The sequence below is a fragment of the Egretta garzetta genome, unplaced genomic scaffold, assembly GCF_000687185.1.
Source record: "Egretta garzetta isolate BGI_Z169 unplaced genomic scaffold, ASM68718v1 scaffold334, whole genome shotgun sequence".
Taxonomy (NCBI): domain Eukaryota; kingdom Metazoa; phylum Chordata; class Aves; order Pelecaniformes; family Ardeidae; genus Egretta; species Egretta garzetta.
This window is the reverse complement of record NW_009259431.1, coordinates 444,887-461,838: the sequence shown is the minus strand read 5'-3', so window position 1 is coordinate 461,838 and position 16,952 is coordinate 444,887. Positions and strand designations below refer to the sequence as shown.

The 16,952-nt window shown below is 36.5% G+C and overlaps 1 protein-coding gene across 1 annotated transcript in view; it reads right to left on the bottom strand.

The window, feature by feature from the left end:
- Window positions 1-2,466: 2,466 nt before the first annotated feature.
- LOC104124721 (guanine nucleotide-binding protein G(q) subunit alpha) overlaps window positions 2,467-16,952 on the bottom strand; it is a 98,138-nt gene continuing 83,652 nt past the window's right edge. Inside the window, exons 7-8 of the mRNA XM_009637090.2 lie at window positions 6,414-6,567; window positions 2,467-2,977 (exon numbers count right to left, since the gene is read on the bottom strand). Coding sequence (XP_009635385.2) covers window positions 2,787-2,977; window positions 6,414-6,567 — 345 coding nt within the window. The 3' untranslated portion in view covers window positions 2,467-2,786. The remainder of the gene's footprint in view (window positions 2,978-6,413; window positions 6,568-16,952) is intronic.

Here is a 16,952-nt window from a genome sequence, read left to right as displayed (position 1 = left end):
TTTTTTTTTTTTTTTTTTTTTCTTTTTTTGGCTACAGTTCCATGTGTAGCACTGAATCCAGCGTGGGCAATGTATTCCCAGGTTAAAGGAAGGGATATTATCCACAGTGGATCTATGAAAACAGAAGCTCTGTTGCATTTAAAGCAAGATCAGGACCCATTTTGTAATGCTGTACGTAATACGAGTCACTGCTCTGATCCCCAATTCAGAATGTCAGTGTTACTTTTTACAACCTAGATCTACCTGCTTTAGCTTTATTAAATAAAATGCTTTAACTCCTTAAAATCATTAACAATAGTAACTTTTTGGTTGTTGTTGTTGTATCTAAGGTTTCTGCAGTTTCTGAAAGACTGTTTGATTGATCTGATGTTCCATATTTTTTCATGGTATTTTTAGGGCAACCGCACATACCCACCAGTACTTATGTACTTGTGTTTGAAGTATCTCTAAATTTACTTCTCTAATAAAGCCTATTAGAAGCGTAAAAGTAACCAAATGTGAATCTGCCAAATAGAAATCAAATTTATATTTAAAAGCTTATGTTCCAATCCTAGATAGAACGGTGTAAATTCTTCTAATTAAGACTGGTTTCTACACCTGTGTAAAGCCCTGACAAGATTTAAGCATTGTTTTGAATGGTCTCTGTCTAGGTATCTCCAATTTACTTCTACTGAGGAATGTGCAAATGATTTTATACAGCACGATGCTAGTACCGCTCTGTACTATAGTAATTTTTTTTGTTTTGTAAATAAAAAACAACAACAAATCCCTAGTCAGAAATAAACTGACAAAATTTACATTCTTCTCTCTTAAAAAAGTAAATAAAATAACATTATTTAAAATGTGAATTAGCTATAGGACATACAATACAATTACATAGATACATATCAATACAGCACATTCAATTTGCCAAAAATTAATGATTACAAAGCCAATATGGATGCTGCCATATATATATATAGATGTATGTACAATGATTATAGCATTCATAATTGCACTATACCTACAACCAGTTTTAAATTACAAGGTGTTTTAAGAGGGAGCAAAAAATAGCAACTGTTCTTATTACTGTTGTTTTGGAGTTGGGAGGGTTAAGGATGAAAAACGTCTCATTAGTATTTATCATTAACTTTGGTAATCAACTAATAAGCCATTATTTTTTTCCAACTCCCATCTGCTGCTATGAGGCAGCAATTTCTGTGTTAAGTGCACTCCAGTGCTGCTTGGCATTACAGATAATCAATCCGATTACATGTCTGAACTCTGAGTTCTCTGTAGCTTGTGAGCAATCATGCACCTGGTCAAAAAACACCTTTCAACCTAAGCTGCAGAATAAAGGCTCATCAATGTGTGCTGCATTTTTGTTGTTAAAAAAATTGCACATTTAAATTTCAAGAATGATTTTCTCACTGTTTCATTTACATTAATAAATCTTCTCTAGAGAACACTGAGAGAGGCTATTTTGCGTGAAAGCCTATCAAATGTCTGTGAATCAGTTAGTTAACAACCTTATCAAGAAAGGTTCCTGAATGTGATCTCTCATCAATAGTTTCTTGTTATACAACTAAAGGTGTCTTGATTATTATTACAGAAAATAATCTCATGCCATACCTGACATAAAGAGAGATTTATACTCTCTTTAAATTAGTAGACCACATGCGTGTGCATGGTGCACCTCGTAGCATATTCACTCACACTGTTGGTTTTGGCATTAGAAAATGGAATACTTTCTAAAAAGGGAACACACAAGGTGAAACGGTTTGTTCATCATTTGGCAGTTGACTCAATCAGGTCAGTTCCCAACCCATCAGTTTGGCATTTCAATCAGTATTTCATGTTTCAAGAGCATTGGTTTTATAAAAAGCCAGATTTGGCAACATTAATTCTATACAATAAAAATAATTTTTCTACTGTGGAAAAAGAACACTTAAAAAAGCTCTAACTTAAGAAAAACAAACCCCACACAACTGAAAAAAACCCACTGTTTCAGGCTGTAGCCACTGGGGAAAATGTAGTGTCTATGAGATTTCTATTTGGCATTTGTGAATAAAAGAAGAGAGAAAAAATGGCACATGGCAATTAGAAAGAGATTCTAACATATTCCATGTACATCCCCGGTTGTGTCTTAATTATTTCATTACTGTCTTCTGTGCACCTTTCTGAACTGTGAAAATACGATTAAATTTCACATCCTTACACAACTGTAATCCTATTTTGCAATCCCAATATTTTAGTCCCAAAAGTGAAGACAGAATGAAGACACCCATGTCAAGAATTTAAAAATCACAGTATCAATACTTTTGATCCTTCAGAGAAAGTACATACTGTAAAATTAGAATGACCGATGACTTAAGTTCTGATGATAGTATTTTCCTGACCAAATCACTCAACAGAAAGTATTTCACCCAGGAATGCAACTGGGAAAAAAAAAAAAAAAAGGCCATTGTACCTTGTAAAAGAGGAAAGAGGAAATCTGCTTGATTTTGCTTCAATAGCAAAAAACTGCTATCTTTTGTAAATGTGAGACTGAGAATTTAAAACACATTGAGTCACAAGGTTTTGCCTAAAAAATGAGGAAATGTGCTGTGAATGTACTTCAGCATCTTTTGGTTTTCCTCCATATAGTTTAAATAAAATCATAATATTAACTACAAACTCTGTGGACATTCACAGAGTCCAGGCCGGCAATAAATTAGTATTATGCAAATTGTTTTCATAGATAATACAGTCCCCCTTGTATATCTTTAATCACGCAAAGTTGGTTTTGGAGGGCCTCCTAGGCACAGTTAGACCAGGTTGTACTCCTTCAGGTTTAACTGTAGGATCGTGTCCTTGACAGCAGCAAAGACGAAGCGGATGTTCTCTGTGTCTGTAGCGCATGTGAAGTGGGAGTAGATAATTTTGTCACTGTCTGGATTCAGGTCTACGAACATCTTCAGGATGAACTCTCGTGCCGCTTGTGCATCCCGTTGTGGTCCTGATGATTAAGAAGAGAAAATCAGTTTTCTTAAAGTCAATTCAGCATTTGAACTTATTTAACAGGAAACAAGAAAAGGTCAGTCTGTGGCCCTCACATAGGAGAAGACAGGGGACTTTCTACTAATCAGTAGCATCATATAGTGGCTACTTTCTTCCTGGTAGGAACTACGAAATGTAAAGATGGAAGGAAATTTCTCCTTTTTCTTTTTTAGGATAAAGTTTAAAACAGGTGATTTATAACTGCACAGAATGGAAAATGAAAAGTTAGCTATACTAATAAATCTTTAAAAATGTTAATAGAATTGGTGAATGTTCAGTCTACACCTACTATATTTAAATTATACTTAAGTTTTTTTAGCACTGCAACGTTTACTAGTTTTATGAGGATTTTAACAGGTAGCATAATGAAGTTGTGTCCCGAAATGGTCTGACACTGTCAACAATAGAAATTAATTTACTTTAGTGATAATAAAACACATATGCTCTACAGCTGAAGCTGTTTGATTGCAGAAGGCTCATGTTCTAACAAATCACTTAGGATCATTATCATACATAATTCAGATATCAGATCTAAATGAAAGTTGTAATTCTCAGAAGGATGCGGAGTCTATGTAAGCAAACCACATGTTCAGCTTGCAGAAGACAGAAGGTAAGTAATGACTTCCAGCCTGGAACAGGGAGGATTCATTCACATTCACAGCCAAAAGAGCAGTGCAGAAGCAAGAACATTAGCCACAAGCTGTTGAATTCTGTTCCGTTATTGCAGTGCCGTTTCCAAAGGCCATTGCTCCCTTGCTCTCCTGTTTCTGGAACATGGGTTTCTACGGAACACATGTTTTCTCTGCTGCCTTCTCCTCCTCCTATTGTCTTCATTAGCCCTGGTCGTGTTACATGGCAACATAAACACCAACCCTCAGCTGTGAGAAATCACCTACTTTCTGGTGTGCTGTAAGTCCATGTGGAGGGGGAGTAAGCTTCTGCAATATATGGGTGTATGCACATGAACATGTATGTACATACATACCCACACAGAGATTACACATTTCCTGAGATTTAAGGATGTAAACAGATCATGAGCTCTCTGAAGCAGGAGATTGGACTACTCAACACTTTTACAGCTTCTAAAACACAACAGGGTCTGGCCTTTGGCTTGGTCACCCAGACTTGATAGAAACAGCAGCAACAATAAGTCTCACACTGCCACAAATGAATTTGCAATGTTTGTGAAGAAAACTCTTAGACTTTCAAAGACAATGATTTCTTCAACCACTTACTGTTTTGAACAACTTCCTAGAATTTTGTTAAACAGTTTCATAGTAGCTAGATACAGTGAGCTCTCAAAATCTACTGCACTATTCAAAGCCTGTATCCAAATTTGCTTACCTAATCACACCTTTACTGACTATCATGTAATTTGAATTTTTGTTTGACTGAAGTTCAAGTATGGAAAATTAAGGTTAAAGAATGTTTATGACCTCAGGAATTCAAGAAAAGATTGAATGAGTCAATGTTAAATTTAGACTGCAAAGTGGCTGTGATCTAAGTACTACGGAGACTTGGAAAAGAATTGCTATATAAATCAGTTGGTTTCTCGTCCACTGCTCCCTAATCAGCAGTTTTTGAAGAGTATCCCTACATGACATTCAAGATGTATGTAAGAAGTACTATATCAACATTTTTCTCTTATTTTCCTCCCAACTATGGCCCCTTTTTGTCTTTGTCCCCTCTCCCTCTCCCAGCTCTTAATTCCAGTCTGCAAGCCAGTCTTCTAGTACTAGCCATGCAAGGATGCCTTCATGTGATACCCAGACCCCTGAACATGCCTCAGTCCCCCTTCCAATGCTGGTACAATACACCATGCAGCAAAACTGTTTAGCTTAATTTTATCAGTCCAATTTTTCATCCTGACTAGGAGGTCTCATCCATATGCTACTTTCTCCCTTGTGCAGGAAAATCCATGGGAGAAGTGATCCAGCTGAAGCATACCTATTTCTGATCCCTTCCTCAAATCCTCCCAGCTCCCACATCCCCAGTGTGCTGGGACAGAAGAGGGCACCACATGGTGACCTCTGCAAGCCACAGGTCCCACCCTGCCACCAGAAGAAAACAAATCAAACCATAACCTTGTCTGTGGAGTTATTAAGTCCAGCAAGGTCTGCAGAATTAAAAGACAAAGACTCTTGAAGACTTCCAGGTCTTGACTCCAACAGCCCTACCGCTCCATAATCTTTTTTTCCCTCACCAATGGCAAATGACAGGAGAAAAGGGGTTTCTCTGAGCTGAGGGGCTGAGTTTTGTCTGTTCTTTCTGGACAAGCATTTAACACAGGCTTTACTGTCACTTGAGTGGTGACAACAGTGGTGACTGTAGAGTCTTCTCACCTTCAGGATGTCATCTATGGAAATTGTCATACAAAGTAAACTTAAAAGAAGCAGCATATTTCTATTCAACTGGCAGCTCTTTTCTGCATAGCACTATGAAACTAAACTTACACTGACTCATAAATGATATGGTCTGATACTGCAGGCTGTTCAATATTTCCTTCCCCTTAAACAGGAAACAAAATGTAAATTTTTCCTGTTATTACTCTCCATATTTTAAGATGAGAAAGTTAGTCTTTTATTTAGCTTTCAAATCTGCTATTCAGTCCCTGGTGGGACAAAACAGATTTTATTTTTTTAAAAACAGAGGAGTTTTTAGTTTGATTTTTCTGTTACCAAGGCCTCCACTCAGCTACCTCAAAATACTTGGCTTTTCTTTTTTTTACTTCAAGAGAACTTTCTGAAAGTACAGTTTTGTAGAAACAGCTGTACAATCCACGTAATTTTTTTTATGGACAAGCACATTATTTTCACATAAATAATGTAAAATTAAAACAAAGGGAAAAAAGAGGTACAATAACAGGGTGGAAGTAATGCTACTGGTTTCTGAGTGCCACAGAGAGCTTATGAAACTTCCCCTCAGATATTCAACCTTAGACAAAAGCAAACCTCAAAAAAAAAATGAGTATGGGAGACAATGGGTAAAAGCAACAAATGCATCTTTGTTTCTTTTTGGCTCTTATACTTAAGTTTAAACCCACACCCCAAGTTATGAAAAAGGACAGAATGTGGTTCACTGCTAATATGACAATACTCACCTAAAAGTCAACAATTTCCCATGAAAGGTTCTGCCGTCCTACCCACAATTAATTACAGTATAAATTGAAATCCTAGCAGTCTAAAAAAATCCCACAAGAGTTCAATCATATTATAAAAATTTAGATGATTAAAAATGGCAAAGCACCTTTTTTTTTTTTCCCCCCCAAGAGCAAAATAGAGATCTATTGATTTTGCTATCAAAGGATCTATTTACCTAGCATTTGGACAAGGTTATTACAATTTGTCATTGCTGCAGTGTATATAGAACATGAGCTCTGATGTCATTATACTTACCGTCATACTCTGGAAAATAATCAACTAGATGGGAGTACATAATTTTCTCCTCTAAGAGATCTTTTTTATTTAAGAACAGAATGACTGAAGAGTTCTGGAACCATGGATATGTGATAATTGTCCTAAAGAGTGCTTTGCTTTCTTCCATTCGGTTCTGGAATAAAAAAGAGAGTGGAATTTTGGTGGTCATGAAAATAATGTAAAACATTTTTTTGAAATAAACTCATGCAATTTCACTTTATTTGGTAAAAGGTTCCATTTCAAGTTTTGCACCTTCCTACCAGTATGTAAGGTTCAAGTAATTAAATTACAATTAGTAAGTACACAGTTAAGTAAATATGCATTTTCCTTTAGCAAATTCAACGTCTCCAGCTGAGTATTCTTTAAAACATGGGTCATGAACATGCAAGCTGGAATGGGTACATCTGTAAAGTCTGAGTATGCACAATTCTGATCAGCCAACAAACTGCGGGTATTAAAATGCATGTAATTCACGGTAGGCACGTATACCACACACAATAACCAGTTCAAGGTTTATGAACATTATTTATTTTATAGGCCTTTCCTGAACTCTAAATGCAGTAGACAGTTCTTAGATAATTCTTAGAAAGAGATCTACTTTAAAATAGTTGCAAGTAAATTTCAAACCTGAAAACATTTCGTCAGCACCAAAGGCTTATGATGAAATCTTAAAAATCTGTAAATTCCTAAATTTGTTTCTAACGTCATTGGGTTAGCCTTTACTTTAATTGCTTAACTACCCCTGAAAACCACTGTGCATTACAGCTGAAATGTAAATTAAGCCTACAGTTCTATTTGTAATGCTTTTCTGTCACTGTAAAATTATGATTTGGTGCAGTTCTGAAGAACTCTTAGGCTGACATCATGTGGTTAATACAGAGTCACAACAAACTTGAGTGCAAGGCAAAGGAATTAACTTACTTCTTTGCTTTTATTATTTAAAGTGGCAGCCCCCTGAAAAAAACTGTTTCACCACCAAACAGGGTTCCAGAGAACAACATCATTCTGCTGTTGCTGAGCCATACAACAATCTGTCAGGTGACTTAGACAGTTTTGCAATGATTGTATCTTTAATTGCATTAATTTGAATTTTAAAGAGACCAATGTAAGCAAGACCAATAGGAACTCAAAAAACAACAACAGCAAAAAAACCCAAAACCAAACCCTAAAAAAAAAATCCATTTTGTAGAAGTTGATGGTTTGGTCTCTTATGCCACCACCGAATCTTCAAGCAATTTATAAAACTTCACCGCATACTAGAGTATGAGAATACAGATGAGAATGGGAATAGTATACAAGAATACTAAATGGCCTTGTACGCTGTATTAACAGAAATGCTAAGAAAACTGATAGTGCATCATACAAGATAAAGTACTTCTAACTCAAACAAGAATTTCTGCTGTAACTTAGGAGCTGATTATATGGAGAGGGAGATCCCTATATCTGGATATCTTTTCCAGCAAACATCAATTTCAAATTTGAGACCTAATGGCCACTGGTGGACCTATCCTTTATGAATTTTACCAGATGTCTTTTAACCCATTTATTTTATGGTCGGTGAAAATAAATAGCTGAATTAATAGATTGAGAAACTAATGCAGAGGAGTAAAACCTTTGCTTTCTTGCAGTCAGTCCTTATGACTCATGTTGATTTCAATGGTGCCAGGATTTCATTCAGAAAGGAGAAAAACTGAAATGTCAACAGAGCAGTGCATAAAATCCAAATCCTTAGACTAACTGTTAAACACACCTTGTTTTCCTCTCAACATTCTATATCGATGACTTCTCTAAACAAGGCCTTACAGTGGGAACTACACAGGATAGTTTTCACTTCTACAGTTGATGAAAAAGAGAAGGCAATGTAAACTTAAAAACTACTGCTTAAACTATAAATATTTACCTAAACTCATTAACATTGCTATCTTCTAATGTGACACTCAGAAGGTGAAACATCATGATGCAATTAGCAGTGTTCTTTCACAGTAAATTTATACACTATTGGAAAAGTGCACAGAAAACACAAGGAAATTACTTCTCTAGAGTTAAGTGTTCCTGCTTTCCACAAAACCCATTCAAGAGGGCTGCAATATTTTAATCTATAATGATGATTTTTTCCATATATGTAACACAGAATTGCAAAGAGAAACAAATAAATTGGTTTGGATAAATTCATGACCCTTCCTCTAGGAAAGCTCAAGAAAACTGTGTTTTGCAAACATTGTTATTAGACCCAGAGCATATTTTCATTTTCTGTTTGAAAGGGATGTCAACAAGATGAAGCAGAAAAGGCATGCAGACTAAAGCTACATTGGTATCAAACTTAAAACAATCCCATCAGCTAAAACATTAACTCCCTAAGGGCTGCGGATCATAAAAATACCAGGAGACATAAAATACAGAACAAAATACTGTGTCTTCAATGTAGGAAGAGTATGTCTTGTATTATATATTAATTATGAATTCTGTATAATACGAACTGCATTCTACAGTCACTTTTTTCCTCTTATAAATTCATAAATGTCTCTCAAGTCCTTTCAGACTTGATTTGAGGCATCTGACTTAAACCTCTCCTTGATGAGACATCTACTAAGGATTCCACTCAGCAGACAGATCAGAGATGAAGCGGGTTTCCATGATTTCAAAGATAGTTCAATTATTTCAAAACCAATCTGGGATGCCAAAAAAAGGATACTACTAAGAAGGCAGTGTAAAAGAGCTGCTTCATAAAAAATAATGTTTTATCAAAGGAAATAATTAAAGCCTTAAGAAGTGGTCAATATGTGCAGTCTAACACAACTGAAAGAAATGCTCAACTGCTTTAGAAAAAATAGATAGTTCAGGATGTCAGTAACTGAAGTCAATAAGCCACTATCAGATTATCCCAGCCTCATTCACTTCACTGTATCTTTAATATAGTCAAAGGTTCATTTCATACAGAAGCCACTTGCCTCGAAAAGTCATCAAGTTAACGATATTTCCAGGAAGAGCCAACGCTAAATCTGAATCTATTCCTGACTCTGGGAGAACAGGCTTTAAAGAGGCAACAGCAGTAGACTGTTGCCCTTGCTAATTTTGTATTAAATTATCCAGTCCTAAACCAAATTAACTGGAAGTCAGAGAATTGTGGGAAATGATAAAAAATACACATTACATTGCCAGAGCCTGTTGAAGTAGAATTATTTCTTATGGTACGAGGATCTTGCCCTGCACAGTCATACAGGCTGAAGACATTGGGAAGGTAAGACAGTAAAGTCTTCCACACCAAATGGTAACTCTGAGGAACAGTAACTATCTCGGTACAGGGATTATTTCAGAGTGTACATCACTACAGAACAGCCCTTACCAAGCCTCCACCTGTAGGTTGAAGCAAACGGCAGGGATTAAGACATCAGGAAGGCTGCAGACATATTTTCTAAGGAGGTGGCAAAGGATGACAAGCTGTCACAGTTAAGAAAAAGGTCACTCTCCTTAAGATCCGTAATTGACAGGTGATCCTTCTCAAGGCAAAGACTTGCTATCTTCTGCCCTTACAACAGAAGCGTGGAAAAAAGACTTAAGATACGAGGGTTGGACTAGATGATCTCCTGAGGACCCTTCCAACCCTTGCCATTCTGTGATTCTGTGATCACTGGTTATCTTCTCTGAATTTATGTCACATTGAAATTCTCCACAGACAAACACGCCTTCACAAAAGGCATGTAATAAGACGGTACTGCTAGAACTTTAAAAGGACAAATCAGTCAATTCCAGGGATTCAATGCAGATTTCATATCATTCATATATTTAACAAGTGTCTTGCAAAGCCTCATAAAAATATTAATAAGAAAATTCCTTTTCAGTTTGCATGACATAAGCAACATACATTACTGAATGACTGCTATGGTCAATGCTCTTTAACTGGAAATAAACCTTAATCTTAGATGATGTCATGACGGAACTGTCCATAAGCTCGTCTGCTTTCTCTGATGGTATCAGCTGGTCTAATAAAATTATCGCTTCTTCCTACAGATCATGCTTGTTCTAGCATTTGTATTGTCCACGGGGATCCTCTGAATGAAAAATGTCAGTTCTATCTGACAGCATCATAAATTACATGGCTGTTATTGCAGTCCTGTCACATTAACATCAGTTTTGACATCTAAAGATCAAATAATGGAAATCCAAAATCCGTAATTGAATGTTAACTCTGAGTTTGGGGTTTTTTTTCCAATTCTTTTACAACTTTGTTATGCATAGACCTAATAATAACTTAATAGTTGAAAAGTCAAGAGGACTCAAGAGGAGGGAGAAAAACCTAGTAAATAGACAACCTAACTTCACACTCAGGTTGGGTTTTTTTACAGTTTTTTTCTGCCTCTCCTTAGTGCCACAAACTGAACTTATGGTATGGACAATACTATCAAAGTGCAAGAAAAGAAAGTACTTAATGTGCCCTAAGGAGAAGACAGATACTCACTGTATATTGATCATAGGTGTACCTTCTCTTGGTGTGTCGCTGTAATATAATAAAACCTAAAGGGTCTATCTGTTCTGTTCCCTCCCTATAACTCCCACCTTCAGGTGAGTGCTTTTTACATAACTGAGCCCTTCCTTAGCAAATAAATAAAAATGCTTACCAGTTGCCTGAATTGTGGGAAACCTCACTGGCTTTTTCCTCTTCCCTATCCTTAAGAGGAATGTAGATAGAATCTCATTAAATACATACTAAACTCCCAGCACTTTTAAAAAACTGTCCCAAAAGCCAGCACTGTAGACTTGAAATGAATGTGTATCATTATGAAAAACAATTAGCCTCTGGCTTCTCCTTCTGAAACTTTCTCACATATTGAATCAAACTATTTGCTTTTCAGAGTTTATTTTTTAACAGAGTCAGAAAGTTTAAAAGATGGCAAAAGCACAACAAAAGAAGCACAGAGATGAAATGATACAGCTTCAATACTAATGGGAAGTGATGGACTTCCAAGGAAAATGCTGCAATCTGTATTTTAGATTTAAGGACTGTTCTTGTTAAACTTGTCACTAAAGAACTCAGCGTAGTTATAATGGAGAGCAAGTGCAGTGAACTTAAGTGGAGGTAGTAAATATCCAACCCAAGCTCTGAAGATGGACATTAAGAGAAGAATTAATTTCTTATGTTGTTAACATGTGAAGAAGCTGCACTCAGCAATTCTAACTATAAATATACACGTACTTCTGCAAAGCTACTCCTTTGCTTATCATTAGGCTTAAGTCAAGATCTCGCTGTCAGATGCTCTGTTAGGAAAGGAGTAGGAATGTGTGCTCTTGCATTTCTAAGTAGCTCTTCCCAAGAGGCAACCCTGTATATTCTCTGCACTAAGACATTGGGATGCTTTTAATTGGAGATTTTTGCCTTTACTTGACCAGAAACTACTCATTATAAAATTAGAAACAGTAATTTACAGTTTATTTCCAAAATCAGATGCTACATACAACCATAATACTGCTCCTACGCAATACATATTCAGGGCCCAGCTACCTGGATGGCTTCCAAGTAAGGGCTAGGTCTACCAGTGGTAAAAACACTACACTTAGATGAGAGCAATTACTATTATAACCTAAGAAAACACAGAGACCATGATTATGTACATACAAATCAGCATGAATGCTGCTGCGCTGCTGATACCATTAAGCACCACACAACATAAGTGAGTAACAACCCCATATTTAATTTGTTTAAATGTAAACAGCTGTAAGCGCTCATAGCAACTGTCACACATCTTCCACTGAAACACCACTGAAATAGCAGCAGAGTGTTGACTCTGACATGCTGGCTGGAAGGCACCTTTAGAGTTCATCTAATTTAGTCTTTCATTCAAGTAGGACTACTGACAACACAGGAGCGGGTCAGTCATAGCTTTGTCTTGGCAAGTCTTGAAAGTCTCTGAGGTTGGAGATTTCAGTACCTCTCTGGTTTCCCTGTCCCACTGCTAAATTTAACACCCACAGGAAAAATGTTTCCTAATATACAACCTGAATGTCTCAAGCCAAAATTTATTATATTTTCTACCTAGGAAAGTTCAGCCCCATGGCACACTTGCAACTCTTCAAATATTTGTTGGCAAGTATTAGTGTCTTCTTCACTAGACTAAAGAAGCTCAGGTCCCTCACCCTGTCTTCACAGGATATGGGATCTGGGCCCTTCCTGCCTTTCCCAACAGTTTATGTGATCAAGAAATGGCATTTATAAATCCTTTGCAATTATTTCAGAGAGAAATGGAAGGGACTTTGTATTAAGGATGGTGAACAGACATTTTCATGTTTTGTCACTCCGTTCTGTACTCTGTGGATGTTTTGCAGGAATTGAAAGATGGCCTACAGATTTTTAAGTAGACTTTTATCTGATTGAGCAGATAAAGCAATATAGATCCTGAGTTTACTGTAACAGATTAAACATTCTAATGTGGCTTCCCTATTTTGTTTTAGAATGATTCAAGGATTAATCAAAAAATATGAAGCAATCAATTTTTTGACTAATCAATCTCTGCTTAACCTTCTGTGGTCTTTCATCTCGTTGTTTATCCAACACTTAAGAGCATATCAGCTTTTATGGATGTCATGGCAAATAAAACTGTATTTGTTCCAGAAGTAATTTCTCCAGCAATACTGCTTATTGTTCTCTGAAATTTCTCTTAACCAGGTTTTCTGTTGCTAACAGATAGTTTGAACCATTTTCCTTTATTAAACATATGCAACACTACTGCCTTAATATTTTTGATCAGTTTAATTAAAGAATGTTTGACAAGACAAAATGGTTGATTTACTCACTGTTCTGAAAAACACATGTGATTAACAGGATGCACTTTTTCTTGTGTAAGAAGCAGTTTAATGTTACATTATTTTTACTGGAAATAGGGATAGGATTACAAGGACTATAGAAAAACGCTAGCATTGGGGTTCTGACCTTCTGTCAGATGCAATGCGGAGGAAGACTGGCCAAACCAAGCAAGACGGTATGGCTCTTTGAAGAGAGGACGGAACAGTGGGGAGCAGGCAAGTACCTAGTAGTTTGTTCAAGCACTAGATCTGATTTTATGAGCCAGCTCTACCTCACCAAATTGTTTCCAGAAAAATCTTATTTCAGCTTCAATGGAAAAGGCTGCAGAAAGAAACTTGTGAATAACTAATGTAAAGAAATGAGCAGCTGGAGTTGGCTCAAGGCTTTCTCAGTACCTGACAGCCATTCTCAGCAGCGATGCCAACCCTCACAGCAAGCCCCCTCTGACAGCAGCAACAGCTCATCATAGCCTCCCTGTCTTTGCAGGCAGCTGGCACAAGGAAAATGAGCAGTGGGATCACTGTTTTTGCCATCCCCTAAGATCTGCTGGCCTGGGCAACTTCCCTGCTCTGCTTATGTCTGCAGTCAGTTTGGAACTGCATAAAGACATATTGGTATCACCAGCCATTATTCTGTTTTTCTCGTTATGATATACAGATGCCAGCATAAAATTCCCCCATCCACCACACAACCTGACACAGTTACCAGTCCAATGTAAAAATACAATCATGAAACACAGAATAAAAAATACAGCAGACAAACTCCACAGGTGAATAGAAATTTAACTATAAACAGATCTTGGACAAAATTATTCCAGTTTCTTACTAAACACCGAGAAAAAACTTAGTCACAAATCATGGGACTGTCCAGTTTTATGACTAGAAACATGTTTTTATGAAACAGAAGTAAATATATATATATATATTTCTTTCTACCATGTACCCTTTACTATATAAAAGATTTCATGCTGCTAAGTTTTTGTACGATGGTTAAGCACTGACACAAATGTAACTAAACATACAAACCATGTTGTCTCACATTTTTATCCAAATGCAAACACTTATTCTTCCGTCTTATTTAATAGATTTAAAAAGAGTACACTTCCACTTTTTTTTTTTAATCTTATCCTTTTAGTTTTCATGTTAAAATGATGGATTTCTAGTTTGGGTTTACATATTGAAATTCTTTGCTATCTGTTGCTCTGGAAAAATATGAAATTACTCCTGCAATTACAGAAATAATAGAATCGGCATAATTTATAAGCACTTAACTCTTAAGAAGTCAAATCCTGAAAAATACCTGAAGAACACTAAAACAGCATTTAAAAGCTATATCAGCTGGTACCAGTGAAGGGAAAGCAGCATCTCTTAGCTAACATACATAGAGCTTTGGCAGAAAAGACCAAGTACACTATTAATCTGAAACAATACAGAAGCAGTAGTGGAGCTTCACCCATTACTGTCTTTATGATTGCCTAGAGTGGCATCTAGTGGGCATACTGTAACTTACACATTGGAAGAAAAAATTAGTAATTAATTTTTGTCTTAAAAATGGTAATTTAAATAGGGTCTGTTAAGAAAATTAGGATTTCACAGATTTTGAGGGACTGAATTTTGTTGAAATGATGATAGAGAAGGTGGTGAGGAGGTAAACAAAATGCACTTTTCAGTCAACTTGCACTGTGTATGTAACTACATTTATGCTGGCAACAAATGTTTGAGTGAGAGGGCATTCAGAGACAGTAACTGTAGAGAGAAAGTACTGTTGCAAGAGAGCTTCAGAAAAAAAAGGAGGGGTTAATATTTCAGAAGTTGTTTGGTATGAAAGTTTTGGGGTCTATTATTTTACCTGACAAAATCCTGTGTATGTCAACATTTTTTGTGTGATAGTCTGTGTTAATTAGGAAAGTCTCCATTCTCCAAATAAGACTTCCAGCAATTATTGAAGTAGAAGCGCTGCCTAGCTGCACAGAAAGACCTACAGTGTACTCCTTGGCTAGAAATTTAATAGAGCTGCTACATGAAACGTGGGAAATAAGAGAGGAAATCAGGAAGTGGGAGGTAAGTGCAGAGTCCTCCACTATGTAAAAAAGTAAATATAGTATCAAAACCGGAAGCACTCACGATTTTTGCCACCAGTATGAAGTATAGTCCTGCAACTATACTGCTGTAACTAGCCACCCAAGAAAAGGCTGCAATGGTTGTACACATATTTTTATGAATAACTCCAATGCAGTAAGAGACAACTTCAAACACAGAGCTAAGGAATAATTCCTTTATTTTCTTCAGTGGTCTTGAATTTTTCTGCAAACTAGCCCAGCAAAAGCAGCTGCTGGTAGAGGACTGGGAAGACATCTCTGTAGATGAGAACTGTATTTTTAAATCACCTGGGAAAAAAACCTCTCACCTCTCCAACAACTTAAATTTCCAACACTACACTTGCAAATATATGGCAATTTTATCTACCCGTCAGAGGGACAGATGAACCAAATGACAGCTGAAATCCATCAAATCAACATCTTCAATAACCATCAAATCACGAAAATAGTGTCCAAAAAAAAGTTGTCCAAAAAGTGGTCAAAAAATATGGTCAAAACATTGCGGTCAAATATTTTTTAATTTTAAAAATGGCTGTTAAATTAATTTTGATGAAGTAACATGAATTCCAGAATAACCTGTTTTTCATAAATACTTACATATTTTTGAGAAAAAAATGGGTGAAAATATTTTAAAATTAAATTGTCATTGAAAAAGGCCCTTTTCTGGACAGTTTTGACACTGATTATTGAAAAAAATAAGTGGCAGTTGTCCTTGCCAGCAATTGCTGCCAACAGCAACATTTACCAGCGGCATTTCTGGCACCCTCCGCAAGCAAGTTCACGATCATTCAACCTCCCATTTCTATACCAACCACCCACTTCAACAAAAGAGAGAGAGGCTCTGGCCCTTCCTCATGCAAATGCTTCCTAGTACTGATACTTTACATTTGAAAGGGTTCTTATCCACAAACCAAAAAGAAAATACATATGCATATGTATGAGCAGGTATGAACAGATACAACACATAGAGCAACCAAGGTTTGGCACATGTGGTTAGTGTGTTATTTTCTCTAGTTTCCAAATAAACAATGAGTTCTGGAGATTTTATTTCCCATGGAAATAACATTGTTAAATAATTATGAAGACCATTTGAGGATTTTAATTCTGTCTGGGAGTTCATATTATCCTTCTGCCCTATGCTCAACTGTTCTGGATTGCTGAATGTTGATGAAAAAAACAGACAACTATTCCACAATGCAGAAAAAGAGAAGTGCTCTGATCTCAACACTGTTTTCTTTCAGCCTTCATGCTAAGCCATGTAGGACTAGCCTGTGAATAAGGAACACAAAGTGCTGGAAGAGAAGTGGAAGCATGCCCAGATGTGAACAGCAAGATAGTTCTGATGAAAAAATGAAATACGTGCTTCAGATAATTGCCTCCATAAAGAGTGAAAGTATTCTGAACTCTGTGGCCTCATGCCATTTCTTATTTTTGTCCCACATCAAAAGAAAGTGCAACTGGAACATTGTACCAATTTGTCACCCGTTACCAGATTGCACTGACAAACACTACAGAAGTTCCATCTAGGCTTTGGATGATCATCTATTTTGCAGATGTATTTTGTCCAGATTCAAAATGTGAGCATGTATGCCTCCATCTACATACCTGTATAGATACACAAATG